The 17,809-nt window shown below is 40.7% G+C and overlaps 1 protein-coding gene across 2 annotated transcripts; it reads left to right on the top strand.

Annotated features, from left to right (window-relative positions):
* Positions 1-1,071: 1,071 nt before the first annotated feature.
* On the top strand, positions 1,072-17,105 carry nop14 (NOP14 nucleolar protein homolog (yeast)). Of its 2 annotated transcripts, none has more exons than XM_085279787.1 (19): positions 1,072-1,259; positions 1,611-1,793; positions 4,071-4,205; positions 6,596-6,737; positions 7,038-7,180; positions 7,297-7,425; positions 7,534-7,656; positions 8,431-8,562; positions 8,661-8,979; positions 9,106-9,236; positions 9,322-9,407; positions 9,487-9,622; positions 10,721-10,822; positions 11,810-11,963; positions 12,041-12,200; positions 15,892-16,039; positions 16,146-16,264; positions 16,389-16,544; positions 16,630-17,105. In XM_085279787.1, exons 2-19 carry the CDS (start codon positions 1,611-1,613, stop codon positions 16,721-16,723), a joined length of 2,592 nt encoding a protein of 863 aa, XP_085135913.1. In that variant the 5' UTR covers positions 1,072-1,259; the 3' UTR covers positions 16,724-17,105. The 2 variants fall into 2 exon arrangements, with proteins under 2 accessions (XP_085135913.1, XP_085135912.1); XM_085279786.1 differs by having other exon boundaries at positions 1,074-1,234.
* Positions 17,106-17,809: the final 704 nt, after the last annotated feature.

Genomic DNA, 17,809 nt, shown 5'->3' with positions numbered 1-17,809 from the left:
CTGTCACTAGCCTTTCAGACTCTAATTAGAGAACCTCATACATGTCTCTACCTGCTACATCTCCACCAGCAGCAGCATTTTGACTCTCACCACTACAATTTTGCAATTCCCTCCTGCTATGTGGTTTAGCAGATTAGTCAACACACGAAACACTCTGTACTTCAGTGAATTATGTTCAGTTGTTTCTGCTTTTAATTTTGGACATTAATAATATACAGCTTTCTGCAGATAGTAAACATTGATGAAAAACCCTAAATTGCAGGACACTGCATTGACCTTCAAAATGCAGTTCCAGTTTTTATTTAAGGGGGTCAAAACATTGGGTGTAAATTGGACACAGTGGGGTGTACTTCCTTATAATAAAATTGTTGTGCAGACACAAGGTCAGCATGTTCGTTGCTAGAAGTTATTTCATTCCATTCACTTGTTCTGTTTGGCTTGTTGGGGTCAAAATGAGCTGTCTCATTTTATTCTCACTGGAAGAGAAAAACAGACAAAAAAAACAATGAATGAATCCAGTCTGGGGCCTTTCTGTGTGGGGCTTGCATGTTTCTTTGTGTCTGTTTTGTCTTGGTATTCTGGCTTCCTCCCACAGTCTGTGTGGCATCAGGTTAATGAGTGATTCTAAATTGTTGGCTGTAGGTGTGTATGAATGGTTGTCTGTCTCTCTATGATCTGTAGCATACTGGCACATCTCACCCCATTGCCGTGACCCTGAACTGGATAACCAGAACAAATTGGATGGATGAATTGATGGATAGATGGATAAATAAAAAATGATATGCTTGAAAACGCTGCTACAAAAAGTATTTCACAGATTTTGGCTGCTTCTATTATATTGGAATGTTTAGTATTAGTAATATTACCCTTCCTAAGCTACTTTATTGGGCTTTCTTTCAATTTCTTTTAATTTTTCATCCATCTGTATAAACACAGTTTGAATTTGCTACGATAACTGCAGGAGGCTTCGTCTCCACGTCTTGATTTTGAAGGGTGAACTTCCATCTTTAAACTCTAGAGGCGCTGTAGGAGCTTTTCCACCGGAAGTACCTCATGTCTGCTCTATTGTGGTGAACTTTCACCTTAGGCTGTGCACGCTGGAAGAAATGGAAACTCAGTGAAGCAACGTGGGCAGGGATATATTAAACAATTATTTCTTGAATTTAGTGTCGCTGAAGCTTTTCCTCCTAATCTTTTGTTCCGCCTGGACTTAATAATCCGACGCGGCTCAAAGGTGAGCACCTCCTGTCTGTGAAAATGTGAGTTTGTTTACAAGCTGCTGACGGTTCACAGTGAAGCTAACTGTCCTGAAAGTAGCCCAATATTTTTTCTTGTGGATTTAACATCGTGTGCTATTTCATTTGGCATTTTCATCTAACAAGTGTGTCTGTTTTGTAAACCTGAATGCTTTAAAAGCTAATTTTTAAGCTAGCATTAACCCAGTATAACGATAACAAAAAATTGTATCCTGTAGAAGTCGCAGGAAAAAAACGAGACTCCCAGGAAGTAAATAAACATAATTAACTATCATAGGATCTAAGATTTAAGCTGTAAACAACCAGAGGAGGGGAAGAGACAGTAATGTTAACTCAGCCATTGCTTTGTTACAGATGGGGAAGGCGCCGAAGAAGAGGAGCCTTGCTGACAAGGTGCGAAAGACCAAAACCACCTCTGAGATCAAAAACAACCCGTTTGAGGTGAAAATCAACAGAAAGAAATTTGATGTCCTGGGGAGAAAAAGCAAGCATGATGTGGGTCTGCCCGGTGTATCTCGATCCAAAGCCGTCAATAAGGTAAGAGACAGCCCCTATTATGTTTTAATGAACTCACCTGACCTTGTGTTCAGGTGTGAGCTCACTTTAGAGGGATTTGCTGATGCTCAGTACTGTTTTATTAAATTGTATTCATATTTTTGGAAAGACCAGTTACACTGCATTGCGCGACCGTCAGTGCTGAAAACTATTTATCTGAACATCGTGTAAATCATATATGAATTTAACTATTAACTTTATCTTTTTATGTTTTGTGTTTTCAAGTCCTAAACTGAAGACTTCCTGCTAACTTGACCTTTAACTTGACAGTTAAAAGTAGAGCTGGGCGATATGAGATTTTTTCATATCACGATATGTTTTTTTTTCCATTTCAGGTGATAACGATATCTATCACGATATAAGCCAAATAACTGTTTTTGTAAGATTTAAATGTGCCGTTGCTCACAAGTAAAATGTGAAATAATCAGCAGCTTGTTTTTATTTAAATATTTATTTCCCATAATAAGTTCAACAGGGTAGATGTACTTAAGGAACATGAGACTTTTTCAGATAAATAAAGGCAAATATTGCAAACTACACAAAAGGCAGCCACTAAAGCGTTTAAGTTTCAAAATAGAACAAACGAAACAGACTAAATTGTCAATTCCACTTAGAAACAAAACATTAATTCTAAAAATAAATCTTAGTTTGTTTTACAGAAGAACAGACAAAATTGACTAACTTTTGTCAATATCAAATAAACTGAGAACTAAAAGGAAATTCTCAATCTCTCCTTGTTGTATAGCTTAGCTTTTCAAACAGTTTTAACAGTTACTTTAGTCTGACAAAAGCCGAATGACGAATTAGCGCTTCCAGTCAGAGACTGAGGCTACGTCCACACGTACACGGGTATTTTTGAAAACTGAGATTTTCCGTTTTCGTTTTAAAAAATAATCCCGTCCACACATAAAGGCAGAAATGAAGGAAAACGCTGCTATGAACATGCCAAAGCAGCAGGTGGCGCTAGATTCCTAACCGTGCGGAAATGTTGGCCAATCAGAAGTCTAGAAGCCTCGGTGGGAAAAAGTAAACAAAGCTGCGGCATAGAAGCAGAACCAAGTCGTATGTGTGGAGGGACAGTAACTGTGTGTATATGTAAGCATTTAAACACTGCAGAGAGTAGAATTAACAGTAACAGTATTGTAGAAATTCATTTCACCGAAACAATAACGTGACGCATGCACCAGTTTATTGTATTTCCAGACTTGCTTTCAGCACAATTTACAGTGCACGCTACTCTGTTTTTTGTCAGACTTGAAATAGCCGAAATACCTTCACACTACGGAACTTCTATGGTTCTTCCGTTCGACAATCTCTCCGGCATTGGAACCATCATCTGTTTTCTCTTCGGTCATGCTCGGTTGATTTTTCTAGTCGGCACACTCATTTCCTCCATTACCCGCTGGCTGCTTCCCAAACAAACACATGTGCGGCTTGGCACTTGTGCTGTACGTAACAAGTCACGCGACGTGACGCTGCGGCTGTGATTGGTTCGGCTCTGCGCTACTTAATTTGGATTGGCTGACCTTTTTTTTTTTTTTAAGAGGACAAGAGCGGCGAGGTCTATCGCGATAGCTTAATTTCTCTATCGAGTAAAAGTTATATTGCGATACATATCGTTATCGTTCTATCGCCCAGCTCTAGTTAAAAGCTTTTCAAGGTTCTTTATTTGTCACATGCATAGTTATACAAGTATAACACACAGTGAAATGTAGCCTGACACGCTCCTCGACATGTGCAAAAAAATTGGGGGGGGGGGGCGGTGTAGAGGAAGAACATTATATATATATATATATATAGTATATACATTGGGTGAATGTGCAGTAGTAGCAGCAAGCAGGTGAATTCTGTACATTAATATGAATAGACATCTGAATAGACATTTTCTTACCTGTTTTGTATATAAGCTCTGCTGCTTAAGCCAAAATCTCCAAAGATCCAGAGAACTGAAGCCACAAACTTTTCTGTTCTGGCAGCGTTTGCTCACAGCTCGCTGTGCATTTAACACTATCTGTGCTGTGAAGCCTGGTGCTCACACAGTCATGCTGGGAGAGGGACTTTCTGCAGGAGTCACTGAGAGGGTTGTAAGAACAGAGAGAGCCGTGAACTGGTCTAAATACAAGCAGAAGTGCTAAGAAAAGTAAAATCTTCATCATTTGTTGTTTCTAATTTGTGTGATTTATTATTATTTTTTGTTTTTTAAATTGATAGGGTTTAGGCAGCTTGTAATTAATAAGCAGTTCTTTTTTTAATTTATAGAGAAAAGAGACCCTGCTGAAGGAATACAAACAGAAGAACAGATGCAGCAAATTTATTGACAGACGTTTTGGAGAGTATGACACCAAGATGGCACCCGAAGACAAAATTCTCCAGAGGTTCACGATGGAGAGACAGGTCAGTGATGCGATGTGTTTATTGCTGCCTGAAAGGACACATTGATCATCAGGTTGTGAAATAAAGAATAGATAAAATAAGCCAAGCATTTAGTGATTAACATGATTTCTTTCTTTTTTGTGTGTGTTACTTTCGTCATTGTGGATATAGCATCAGTCGTTTACTTAATCAGTGTGTACATCCTCCATAACTCATTAGATTTGCTATAAACCAGTCATGATGTGATTCAAGTCCAGACCTGAGAAGTTTAACAAAAAACCTGCATTTAACTTTTTGTGAATTTCAGACATTTTTTTTTCTTTTTTCCAATTAAAAAAAACCAAAGTCTCGTCACTTCCTTTTTATGGCCTGAAATGTTGATTCTAGACCTCTTAGTGAAAGAAACGCCTTGAATATACAATCTGACAAGGACACAAACAACTGGAGACATGACAGCTGAGTAGTTGTTTCTATCAAACTTATTTTGAAGTTTGCCGCATGCATTGTAACGTAAAGCTCAGGTTTGAGGACCCATTCACTGTGTGATGATGAAATTTACATAACTCCCTAGTGGACTCAAAAATGAGAGAAGTAGAGTCGAGGCTTAAGTGACTAAAAAATCTGGTGCATTCTTAAAAAGAGGAAGTATACAGGCCAGCTCTGGACTGGTCAGAAGACCACAGAAGAAGAGTAAAATAGAGGATCATTGAATTCTTTGATGCAGGAAAAACGGTTCTTGTCAAGCCAAGAACGCTCATTTCTGCTTCCAGTGTTATGCTGCAAAATCAGTGCTGTGCCTCAAAGTGTGGATTAATAATGACCCAAAAGAAACATCAGAAGCATCCCAAGACTGTCTGAAGGCAAAGATTTTGATTATGGTCACATAGCCTACTGATTTAAGATAAGAGATAAGATAGAACTTTATTAATCCCTCGGGTGGGTTCCTCTGGGAAATTCGATTTCCAAAAAAGCACAGCACCGACAGAAGTTACAGAGTTATACACACACACACATATATATAAATACAGAGACAATATAAATAAAATATACGAAGGGGATAAATAGAATAAATAGGAATAAAAATAAAAATACAAGTGAATTGCACATTTCAAGTATTGAGTCTATTGCACCGTTGACTATTTACAAAAGTATTGCACAAAAGGTATTGCACAGTGAGGTGAAGAGGCACTACAGCTTAGTTGTTCCCCCCTCCTTTGTCCTCCTGTTTCCCCTCCCTCTCCCCTCCAGAGAGGAGTTAAACAGTCTGATGGCGTGTGGGACAAAGGAGTTTTTAAGTCTGTTAGTTCTTGTCTTTGGGAGAAGCAACCTGTCACTGAACAGACTCTTCTGGTTGTTAATGGCCGTGTGCAGAGGATGCCCAGCATTGTCCATAATGTCCATCAGTTTCTTTAATGTCCTTTTCTCTGCCACTGTCACCAGAGTGTCCAGCTTCATGCCGACCACAGAGCTAGCCCTCCTGATCAGTTTCTCTAGCCTGCATGAGTCCTTCTTTGCTGTGCTGCTCCCCCAGCACACCACAGCATAGAAAAGTACTCCAGCAACCACCGACTGGTAAAACATCCTCAGGAGCTTCATGCAGATGTTAAAAGACCTCAGCCTCCTGAGGAAGTACAGTCGGCTTTGGGCTTTTTTATACAGGTGCTCTGTGTTGCATGACCAGTCCAGTTTATTGTCCACCCACAGCCCGAGGTACTTGTACTTGTTGACCACCTCCACCTCCTCCCCCTCTATCTGAACCGGCAGTGGACCTGCTCTAGACCTCCCGAAGTCCACAACCAGTTCCTTAGTCTTTGAGGTGTTGAGTTGCAGGTGGTTTGTGTGACTCCATGCGACAAAGTTCCTCACCAGACTTCTGTACTCCTCTTCCTGATCATCCCAGATACACCCCATGATGGCTGTGTCGTCTGCAAACTTCTGAATGTGGCATAATTCAGAGTTGTAGCAGAAGTTAGAGGTGTACAGGGTGAAGAGAAGAGGGGACAGCACAGTTCCCACAGCACAGCACAGATTTCATGCCATCTGTGTGTGCTGTTTACTTACTAAAGAGAAAACTGGATACAGGAAGACCCACAATTGCGCAGCATCTGAAGGTGGCTTCAGTAAAGGCCTGATAGATCAATTTTTAGTTTTTCTAATTCCTTTAGAGCCTGTATAAACTAAATGCAGTTTATTCTTCATTGCAGCCTTGGCTCACTTCTAATCTATCACAGCATAATAACGACTGTGTTTAAATACTTGTTGACCTAACTGGTCATGTTAATACTAGACTTACAGGCAAAGATTTGTCGCTTCTTTTGTCCAAGCTGCATAATGAAAAAAGTGAAAATAAACTGGCTTGTGCACAGATGTACCAAACCTACACCTTCTGTTACTTTGTATTTTATTATTAGCGCGTCCATGAGAAGAAGGACGTGTACAACCTGAATGAGGAGGAAGAGCTGACTCATTATGGCCAGTCTTTGGCTGAAATGGAGAAATTCAATGATGTTGTGAATAGCGATGATGAATCAGAAGAAAAGGGTCTATTGTCTGGTGAGTCTGAGTGCCAGATGAAGGGATTTTTTCCACATCTACATGGTTCTTATATTCCTGTTGTACCTTGAATCCATTTTCATTTAAATACTTTGATATTTTAATAGTCACTGTTTGTTATCCTCCAGATAAGCTCACCTTGATATGGGGGGAATTAATGTTAATTAATTTTCCTGCATATTCCCAAACATGTTGCCCATCTTTTTTCATTCCCAGCCCACAGCTTGGAGTGAACACGAGTGTTATTATAGATGACAGAGCTTGCATTTATTAGTGACATTATTTTTCTTTCACACCTAGCTGAGCTCACTGCGTCCCACTTCGGAGGAGGAGGTGGTCTCCTCAGGAAGAAGGCATTGGGGGAGGAGGAGGAGGGAGGCCAGAGGGCAAAATCCAGGCAGGAGCTCATTGAAGAGCTCATCCAGAAGTCCAAGCAGGAGAAGGTAAGGCTTCGGTCCTGCTGATGGATTTTGGCCCATGCTGCCTTTGCCTGTCATATTGTTGCACATTACAGACTTTGCTAAACTGCTAAGGGCTGATGTCTGGGGCTTGTTTTCAGAGGGAACGCCAGGTGCAGAGAGAGGAGGCCCAGGAGCTGACCGAGAAGCTGGATCAAGACTGGAAGAACATACAGTCTCTGATGGTGAAAAAGACGCCCAAAGCTGACAAACAGGAGGAGAAACCCAAAGTAGGAATACACAAATGAGTCTGCAAAAAGACCATTCCACCCAGATGTGTGTGTGTGTGTGGTTTTTTTTGTAATAAATACCTTTTGCTTCATGTTTGTGTTTTCTAGCTGGAGGAATATGACATGATGGTCAGAGAGCTCGGCTTTGAGATGAAGGCTCAGCCCTCAGAGAAGATGAAAACTCCAGAGGAGCTAGCCAAGGAAGAGAGAGAGAAGCTGCAGAAACTCGAGGTACATTTGCTCTGTGGAAATTTGCCTTGTTGTCTGCAGCTGTCAAGCACTTTGATATTATTGTCTGTGAAGGTTCTCAGTCATCCAGGTCATCGTAGTCAAAGGAGCTTGCAAAGAAAAGCGTCTGGACTTCTTTAAGTTGCAACTTAAAGAAGTCCAGACGCTTTTCTTTGCAAGCTCCTTTGACCACTTTGATGTTAATCGCCTGATCTTTCTTTGTTTTTTTTCCTTTTTAATTGAAATCAGGTTTTATTCTCAGTCTTTAAAAAGAGAAAATACCTCTTGATAGACACATCATTTTAATGCAAAGACATCACTGTCCCAATAAATCGAGCTCTCAGCTAACAGGAGCCACGTAGAAAAGATGCTGGAAAGCCACATTGTAGCATTATACGATGCAGCTCTTACATTTTGACAGGAGAAGTAGCTTCTTGCTCTTATGACAGTCACGTCAAAGGCAGCATTCAAATGCGGTTTGACCTTGTGAGATCTAAGTACCTGTAATCCTTAACCCCTTCCCTATCCTATCAGAATCTGTGATTAGTTTTTCTCCTTTCAAAAGTCTTCCCCTAAGTTTGGGAATCATGGGACAATGTAACTAACAGAAACCAATAACTGTACAGGTTTTCCAAAAAAAGCAGCTTTGCTGTTCTCCAGATTGCAGGGTTTTGAGTTACGGTCACCTGAGATCGCCTTGAGATTTTACTTCAATGGTGAATTTAATTAGAGAAGTAATTGATAACGACCAGTTCCCATCATCTGATCTTTCTACAGGCTGACCGTCTCAGGAGGATGATGGGAGAGGAAGTCGTGGAAGGTGCACAAAGTCAGATTCACTTCTCTGCTGATGACCTCAATGACGGCTTCGTTCTGGATAAGCATGACAAGAAGACTCTGGCTTATCAGGTGTGAGACGACACAATGCAGAACAGTTTTGTTACTTTGGGTTATTCCTCCTAGTATGACTGTTGATTTTTATCTTAATGTGTTATTCCTGTCCATAGGATGGAAAATGGAACATGGGGGAGGAGGAAGAAGAAGAAGATGAGGCTGAAGATGAAGAAGGAGAGGGCGAGAGCAGTGAGGAACAGGAATCGGATGCAGAGGAGGATGAAGTTGAGGAAGAAGAAGAAGAAGAGGAGGAGGAGGAAGAAGAGGAGGGAAGTGGTGAAGATGATGGCCACTCAGACCTCGAGTCTGAGCAAGAAAGCGAAAATGAGGAGGAGGAAGAGGCCAGCCCCAAGCCGAAGAAGACTCTCAACAAAGAGGAAGTGAAGGCCCAGCAGGAGGCAGCCAAAGCAGAGCTCCCATACACATTTGCTGGTACCAGAATTTATTACTCATTAAAATAAAATAAAAAAAGGCAGATTAGTGTCATGTTTAGTTATAGTTAGTTCTTTCCCTTACAAAATATCCAATACTGTATTGTTCTTCTTCTTCCTCTCACAGCCCCTGAGAGCTACAACGATCTGAAGGATATGCTACGTGGTCACACCTCTGACAACCAGCGCCTCATTGTGGCCAGAACTCAAAAGAGCAACCACCCCAGTTTGGCTGTAGGCAATAAACTCAAACTGCAGGTACAGTTACAGAGTTGGATGCACATGTGTGATGAGTCGGCAGCTTTCACCGTTATGTGAATTCACAGAGCTCTCTCTGTTCCAGAAACTTTTTGGCTTTCTGTTGGAGTACATCGGAGAGCTGGCCACTAGGAGTCCACCTGAACTTAGCACCATTGATAAGCTCATACCGTGAGTTCAGAAAGAGGCTTCAAAATATTTAGTCCTTGAAATAAAGACATTTCTTTACCTTTTGCAAATCCCTCTGCAGCGAGGTGTACGCTCTGTGCCAGATGTTTCCAGATGCAGCCTGTAAGGCTATGCAGAGCATCCTCGGAGATGCCGCTCATAGCATGGAAGAGACGCTTGAGGTCAAAGGTCACGCAGCTTTCCCTACACTAGACATGGTATGAATTACTTACTTTGATTGTGGTAAATGTTTGATGTTCACCGTGGTGTTTATAGATTTTGGAGTCTTTAAATGTCAGCTCATTCAGGGACTGACTGATTCGTAGGCCTGCGCCATTCTCGCTTCAGGTAGAATCAATGTTTGAATCAATGTTAAGACCTTCCAGTGTTATATAAAGAAAACTAGTGATTCATCTTTAAGCAATAGAGCTTCTTACAGTTTGATTTCATCCCAGCTGATTTTGATCAGTGCTTGTACCGTGACCTCTTAACACACTACACAGAACTTTTAACTCAGCTGCACTGCGTGCGTGAGTGAGTAATACTGCCATGTTAGTCATGAGAGGCTGATTGAAAGTACTGGTTCTAAAATGTATATATTTCTAAAGAGCAGGTAGATTCTCTCTATATAATCTGTTAACTTATTATCATTGTCTCTGAATGATGGATTGAGCAGTGGCCCATTTCCTGTTGTGGGGATCATTGTGTGTCAGGCTATGATGATGAGTAGGCCGCAGTGGTTGCACTGAAACAAAGTTTAGCCTGGTTTAAATGGTTTCTTTAGTAATTTGATTTAGTTTTGATGAAAAATCAATCTGCACTGTAAATATTGCTCACTAACCCACTGCTGTGATTAAAAGGGGAATAAAATGAGAGTTGACTGCCAATCTGTTTAAAGGCCTGTTATTTGTGCCTCCGTCGCTCAGTCATCCCTCACAGTAAAAGCCAGCAAGGCATGCTGCGAATCATTCACTCTGCTGCCCTGAGCCTGGGGTAAGAACTGAAGAAGAGCTGGATGAGCTTACTTTTATCAGATCCTCTCTTTGCTCATCTGATTCTGGCAACTCAACAATCAGACACTGTTCAAACTGATATTAGTCAAAATGTAACTAGGACTGTGTAGAAGTGCAACTGTTTTCTTAAAAGATTTAATAGACGTTTAACGTTTGATGTGTTATGTTCAGGATTTAAGTGAATGCTTTGGACTTTGTCCCAGATGTTTTTAAAGTAGGATTAATAAAATTAATTCTCTAATGTAAAGACACTTATTATTGTATATGTTGCACCTTCATTTGTATATTTCCTTCTTTTTTAAGCTCATCTACCTTAAGGTGACAGCCCTGCTGTTTCCTACCTCAGACTTCAGGCACCCAGTTACAACTCCAGCGCTGCTTTTCATCAGCCAGGCTCTCACCAAGGTACAAACAGACATTTTAATATTTTTACATATCTTTTAATATCTGTGTTGTTTGAGCAGTTTGGGATCTTATCGAGTGTTGAACTTGCCTAGCTGCTACCGTGTGTGTGTGTGTGTGTGTGTGTGTGTGTGTGTGTGTGTGTGTGTGTGTGTGTGTGTGTGTCATTAATTACTTTTCTGTGGAACTTCAGAAAACAGTTGCTGTTAAATGTCAGGAGGCCATCACATTGAATCCTGGTAGTCCTTTCTATGTTACCAACAGACATACACGAACACACGTGCACATATTTTGTCCTTTCCATACACACACGAATGCTTACCCACACATCACTTGAGGCTACAATTCTAAACAGGTAAAAATCAGAAGTTAAATCAAAATAATATTTAGAATAGACCTGTTCGAAATGCCAAATATACACTAGATGACAATCTCTCTCTTTTCATTGTTCTTGCTAGAATTGTACCAAATAGACATTAAGCCTCGGTTGCAAATTAACCAAATGCATATATATCAGAATCAGAATCAGAATACTTTATTAATCCCGAGGGAAATTAGGGTTACAGCAGGCAGCACGCTAATGGTGCATGCGCACTTACAAAGGAACCTTCTGACCAACTTTACACAAACATCACATTGGGGAGACATGTCAGGAAGGTAGGCTGATAGGAAAAAAACAACGAAAATACACTACATGAGGTAAGAGGAGGAGAAAAAAAACTCCACTCAGACTGAGCTCCTAGTGGGAGAACAGTTTGATAACAGAAAAAACAAAAAAAATTAATTTAGCATAGCGTTAGTAAACTTTTCCAAAGATCATGAAATGATGAGGGACGAAGTCCATGCTCCTTGTTATGTGAACATTCTGTAAGTTATTTGAAACAAATATGTGTTTGAGTTTGACAAACGCATTTTCTTTCCAGATCTGTCTCTCTGTGTACAGTAATCCTGAATCTTGTGTGCTTGTGTCTATGTCTTGTAATTTTTCAGTGCCCAGTGAGATCATTACAGGACCTAACATCAGGTTTAGTTCTGTGCTCTCTGGGAGTGGAGTATGTCTCTTTTTCAAAGCGCTTCCTGCCTGAGCTCATCAACTTCCTGGTTGGGACGCTACACCTGGCAGTGCAGGACAAGGCATCTTTGGGTATGACACTTTTATACGGCAGGTATGCTTTGTTAAGGTGTGAAACTGACCTGACATACTCTGACATTGTGTTGCAGGTTACATTGTGGTGCCACCCTTCAGAGCATCAGGAAAATACAGCGATCTTTTAGTGCTGTCATCGTCAGAGTCCTGCAGGAGCTGGAGCAAAAAAAGCCTCCCACTCTCTGCTACTCAGCAGCTGGACCTCGAAAACGACCCTGATAGAGATACCCACAGGTAAAACATGACCCTGCTTGTTCAGTCAAGTCTAGTTCAATGCTTCTTTAATTCTTAAACAAGCACTGGGCATTATTAAAATGGTCCAATACAAATAATCGCTTTGGCTGTTCTATGTAGATTAGAAAATATCTGCATTTATCCCTAAAATTGTGAAATTAAGTGTTATAGCAGCCAAAAAATGGACAGCAGCTTAGCTTAATAATATAAATACAATATAGATACTGTACAGTAGAGTTAGCTGTAAAGTAGTGAGGTGAAGTAAGGTTTTCCAAAAATCAAAGCAAACAAACAAGAAACCCTCCACAAACAGATGAAACCAGTGTAACTTTGGACATAAATCAAGATGAAATATCTCGGTTGGTTTTGAAGGGTTAGTGAAGTTAGTTGAATTATAACACTGGCAACGTCTTTTAGAAGAGTTTGGGGTAAGTTGTTCTTAATGAAAGTGCTGATTCAGGGTCATTCAGTGAGACTGTTGCTGTAATTTGGTAAGGAGAAGACAAAACTGCAGCCAATAGACTGTATTAGCCTTTTCCATTAGCCGATGTGCCATGCTGCATGTGAATAATCCTAATAAAGACCTTTAGAGGGGAAGAGTGACGTGCAGAATTACGTTTGATCATCACCTGTTGCCAGCGGAGTTGTTCAGCTGTTTTCCAGCTGAGACTCCAACCACAAAACCTCCTGGTAAGAACGTGGAGGATGGATGCAGACACGCGGTTTATGCCAAAATTAGAAAATTTCTTTGTTAGAGTAGCCGAATAAAACAACAACAAATCTGTAAATCTAGGAGTGCCATTGTTGACTATTGAAAGTGTAGTATGTATGATAACCATGTAATAACAGAGATTAACACGTTCCTGGAGACAGTTATAGGCACAGTGGGAGGACAGAGAGGGAGTGTGAGAAAATCCTTTGTCTTCTCCTTCACACTGTTCATGATCAGTTTGGATCACCAAAAAGGAAATGATTAGATTAAAAAAAACGGAGCCACATTAAAAAAAGTTAATTTGTTGGTTTTTTTGTCTTTTTTTTCCTGTAAGGACAAAACTGAAGCACACAAGCGTGCATTCATACGCATCTTCTCTGTAACTGGCTGCATGTTCCACAGTGCTAATGCAATTATTGTGTGATAAACATGCTCATTATTATTACAGCCACCGCTGTTTGCATCTGATAAACCTAAAATAGGCCTTCATACTTGGTTTACCTGGATACGCTGAGTGGCTCAGAGCTGATTTATCCACTTGTGTGAATTCGGGTGAGTCGCCAGCACGGTTTCACACAGCAGCTGGTGTGTGGGCACAAAGCTAAGCTTCAGGCTTCAGCAGATCATGATTGTGCACAGTTTGTCAGAACATACATTTTTATTCATGCTCAACTAAAACGAATACTTATTAATGTATTGTAATGAGTGGTAATTATCGATAACATTTCATTAAACATGCAGAGACATAAATACAGCAGCCACTGGTTGTATTTATGGGGGGAAAAATTTAAAAGAGCCTCCAAAATATGGAGGCCAAGTCAACACCTTGAACTCTATAATGTCCTTCAAACCAGCCCTGAACCATTTCTGCAGTGGGCCTGCGATTGTTCTCAGTGTCATTAGGGAATGCTGTTGCCATAAAGAAGTGTAAATGTGAGGGGTATGGGTGAGAATAACATCCAGATGATGCTGGATGTTAACATGGAACATCCAGGGTTTCTACTTCCACTCGCCTTCTTCACACTGCCGTCTTTTCCCATAAAAAGGACACATTCACAAAGATGTCCACGCGATCTAAAAGAAGGATACCATTGCAGTGAGATAATCAGTGTTATCCACCTTAGCTTTAATTTCATGGCTGATATATGTATTATTCCAATTTATTCCTCAGTCAGTTTTGAGCTGCTAATCATTTTGATGTACAGTTTACAAAGGGCAGGTCGTGTTTTCCAGTATTTGTGTTCCTAATGACTCAGAATGAGTCTTGATCAAATAGTACTCAGTGAGTCATCTTTAAATCCTGTGCCCTGGGGTCTGATCAAGTCCAGTTCTCCCACAGTGTTATATACGCCACTGCATGAGAGTCCCTCTGCTCAGTTTCATAGTATAATTTCTGCATTCCTTGAGGCCGTACAGTGACACATGCACACAAGCAGCTGTGTGTGAAGAGGCCAGTGGGTGTGGTAATTACTTCTGGGTGATAAAGCAGGCGAGGATAGTGAGTGTACACTGAAGGTTAAAGGGTGTCTAAAATGTGTAAAGATGGAGGCGTGCAGTGTCACACAGAAAATTGAGCTAATGCTTTTAGAGAGGTCAATGACTCCCTGAAGTCTGGAACCCGTGGACGTCACCAAATGCTGCATTTCCTCCTTGAGATGGTCTGGAAGACGATTACCGTAGCTGCCTTCAGCTTCTTGTTTGTGGGTCTTTGTGTCCCGGTTCCAAAAGCAGCCGTATATCCTACAACCCGGCCTCCACCATGTTTGTAATTTGTAGTTCTGAGAGAATGAGGACTTTGATTGATCACTGACTTTTAATGTAGATCCACATGACATTATTTCAATTAACACGTAAAATATCCGTGAAACACTAACTGGATAGGTTCATCCTTCTGATTGTGAGCCTTGGCTTTTGTAGTTCTGAGTGACATTTATAGACAGCAGGCAACAGTTACCGTATGTTTCGGACCATAAGACGCATTAAGCGAAACAAAACAGTCAGATAAGTCAAACTTTCCTCGACTCATTGTTCTTGCTTCCTCCACTTCCGTGCCATTGATTCATTCATGTTAAACTCTCTCGCAGCTGCTCTATTCCCGTGTTGTTGCAGTATATTAATGACTAACCTCGTATTGTGGATGGATTATCTCAGTTGTTCTCCTGACTCTGACTGAAGTTTGGTCCGTTTACAGCATCCTGCCATGCGATTGCATTTGTCTCTAACCATCGGGAACCCTCACATTAACTTTTATCGAGTGGAAAAAAGTTAGCGTTCATCCTCCAGCGTCACTGTGCTTATGTTATGCTAACATAGCTGTGTCGCTAGCAATCACGTCAGCTAGTTCAACTTCAGTAACCCTACAAACATCACTGCTGTTTAGTTTTCTGCCTTCATTTAAACTTTTCATGGATGCCTGGATGTTAAACATAATTGTTGCACCTGGTAAACGCTGATTGTTTTATTAAAGATGAAAGAATTTAGACAGTTTTTAACTCTCAGTGATGCCACAGTGTTCGTTTGACTTTGGGACCTGAAGACGACAGAGTTTAGGACCCAGATTGCTCTTCAAGGCTCCTGACTACGGTAGCCGTAATGCTCAGACAATCCATCAAGCAGTGCGGCTTCATAGCTTACCAAAGTCGTACTAAAACATTTTTTTTGACAGATTTTTAAGCGCTGCGTACCACATAAAATTGGTTCGAGGTCCGTGAGCACAACCAGAATTCAAACATAAAGCACACCGGATTATAAGGCGCACTGTCAATTTTTGAGAAAATGTAAGGATTTTAAGTGTGACTTATAGTCCGGAAAATACGGTACTTGTAAAATCAAATGTTGCGATCTGCACGTGCAGCAGTGTTTGAAAGGAAGTCATATGTGTGAAGTGAAAACTGAGCTTCAGGACCTGAGGTATATAGAGGCTAATTAACATGAGAAAAGTTATAAAACTGAAATGTTCATAATTGTGTTTTTTCACAGGTTAACGCGTTTGTCTACTTGCCTCGACCTGGTGAAGAGGTGCTGCTTGCTCTACAAAGACCTCCCCTCCTTCACACACATCTTTCAGCCAATCAGAACGCTTCTTTCAAAACATCTTTCCACCCAAACATTACCAGAGCCATTACAGGTTAGTTACAGATTTGTGCTGATTTTTTGTTGTTTTGTTTCTTTCTTTTTTTTTAATCTTAATTGGATGAATTTTCTGTGTTTAGTAACAGTGTTTGTCATTGCAGGAGCTTAGCAGTGAGATCGTGGAGGCCATTAGCAGTATGCCTGTGACTCAGAGTGCGCTTGTTTTTGACAAGAGAAAGCCTATTCCTCTGAAGCTGCTCACGCCCAAGATTGTTGAAGTGTAAGCACCAAAATAAATTGCTCATCCAAATCGAGCAGTTCAGATTGTTCAGGTAGCCAAAGATTGACAATGGATGTCTCCCCTCTTTTTTAATATTTCGTGTGCCATTTTTGGTTATTATCAGGCTGGACTATGGAAAGAAGCGTGGCAGCACCAGAGAGGAGAGAGAGAAGGAGCGACTAAAGCATAAATACAAGAGGGAGTTTAAGGGCGCTCTGAGAGAGATCAGGAAGGACTCACGCTTCCTGGCCAGAGAGAAGCTCAACGAGGTCATGAACAGGTGTGGATACAACTCCAGCATCTGTTCAGAAATGTTCATGCTTCTCTTAGTAGACGATTTAACTTTTACACATTCTGTGTTTCAGGGATGCAGAGAGAAAGAGAAAAGTGAAAGAGCTAATGGGCAGTCTGGCCACCCAGGAGGGAGAGTGGAAATCCCTGAAGAGGAAGAAGAAGTGAAATATTTAATCTCCACCAGTTCTCCCCATTGTCTGATCATTTTCAAATGGATCTCTCCAGTTCAGCTGTGGATCACATGTATAAGGTTGAAATATATGGAATATACAGCTGAGAGTTCTCTGTCATGATTGCACACCATGTTATCACATATTCCCATGTAGGCGTTTGATGTGACAATTGGATACTGCTGTTGGAAGTGTCAGTCCACAAAGGAACAGAGGAGTGAATATTTTGCTCGCATTTTCCCTTTTTTTAAAAACCAGAAACCATCACAACGTTATGCTGTTGTGTGTGCTGTCAACAGTGGCTATACTTTTCCAATAAAGAAGGTCAGGGTTACTCCCACTATGATAAAAATGTAAATAAATTTACAGCACATGGATCAAGCTGCATCGGTCTTCATTTTAAATGTTTAATGTTCTGTCGTATAAAACACCTGGAAACAGCTGCATGGTCTTCACATTAATGCAGTCCTGCACAAATTGAAAGGTTGTGGTCTTAGCAGGGTTATGGTAATAATTTATTACTTAGCAGCCTTTATTCATAAAAAGCTTAAAAACAAAGTATTTTATTATGTACTAAATATATATTAAATATAACTATTTTTGTTCACTGCAACATGGAAACACGAGGCCGTCAAATGTATCTTTACAAATCCAGTCTGAGTGAAATGATTTGAGCGATTCTGAGAATCGTTTGCCGATGCGGTTCTTGATGATCTCGGTGGTTTATCTCGCTGTGAGTGGATTTTAGAAATCAGGTCGCACGCATCACAGGACAGTTCAAACACTTTGAATTCAGACTGCAGCTGGGCAATTGACACAATACCAAGAACCTGAACAGGAAGCAGGCATTCAGATGATGTGGGTTGGTACACAGACGTTTGATTGGTAGGAAGGCAGGAAATGTTGGTTAAAAAGGCTTCGGTGTGGTGTTTAGTGGAGATGAATTTTCTCTTTGAGTTATGTTGCTGTTACATGCAGACACGAACACAACAGCAAGATCTGCTCACGCCTTAGCCGATACAAAAGTTCATTCAGGACTCACATTAGCTTTGGAGCTGTCGTAGCCAGCGTAATATTTTGT

This window comes from Mchenga conophoros, linkage group LG7 (genome assembly GCF_057382185.1).
Source record: "Mchenga conophoros isolate Kocher_MC1m ecotype Shallow Benthic linkage group LG7, M_conophoros_male_GT1.1, whole genome shotgun sequence".
Lineage (NCBI taxonomy): Eukaryota > Metazoa > Chordata > Actinopteri > Cichliformes > Cichlidae > Mchenga > Mchenga conophoros.
The sequence above is the reverse complement of the archived record's forward strand: the minus strand, read 5'-3'. Positions and strand labels throughout refer to the sequence as shown.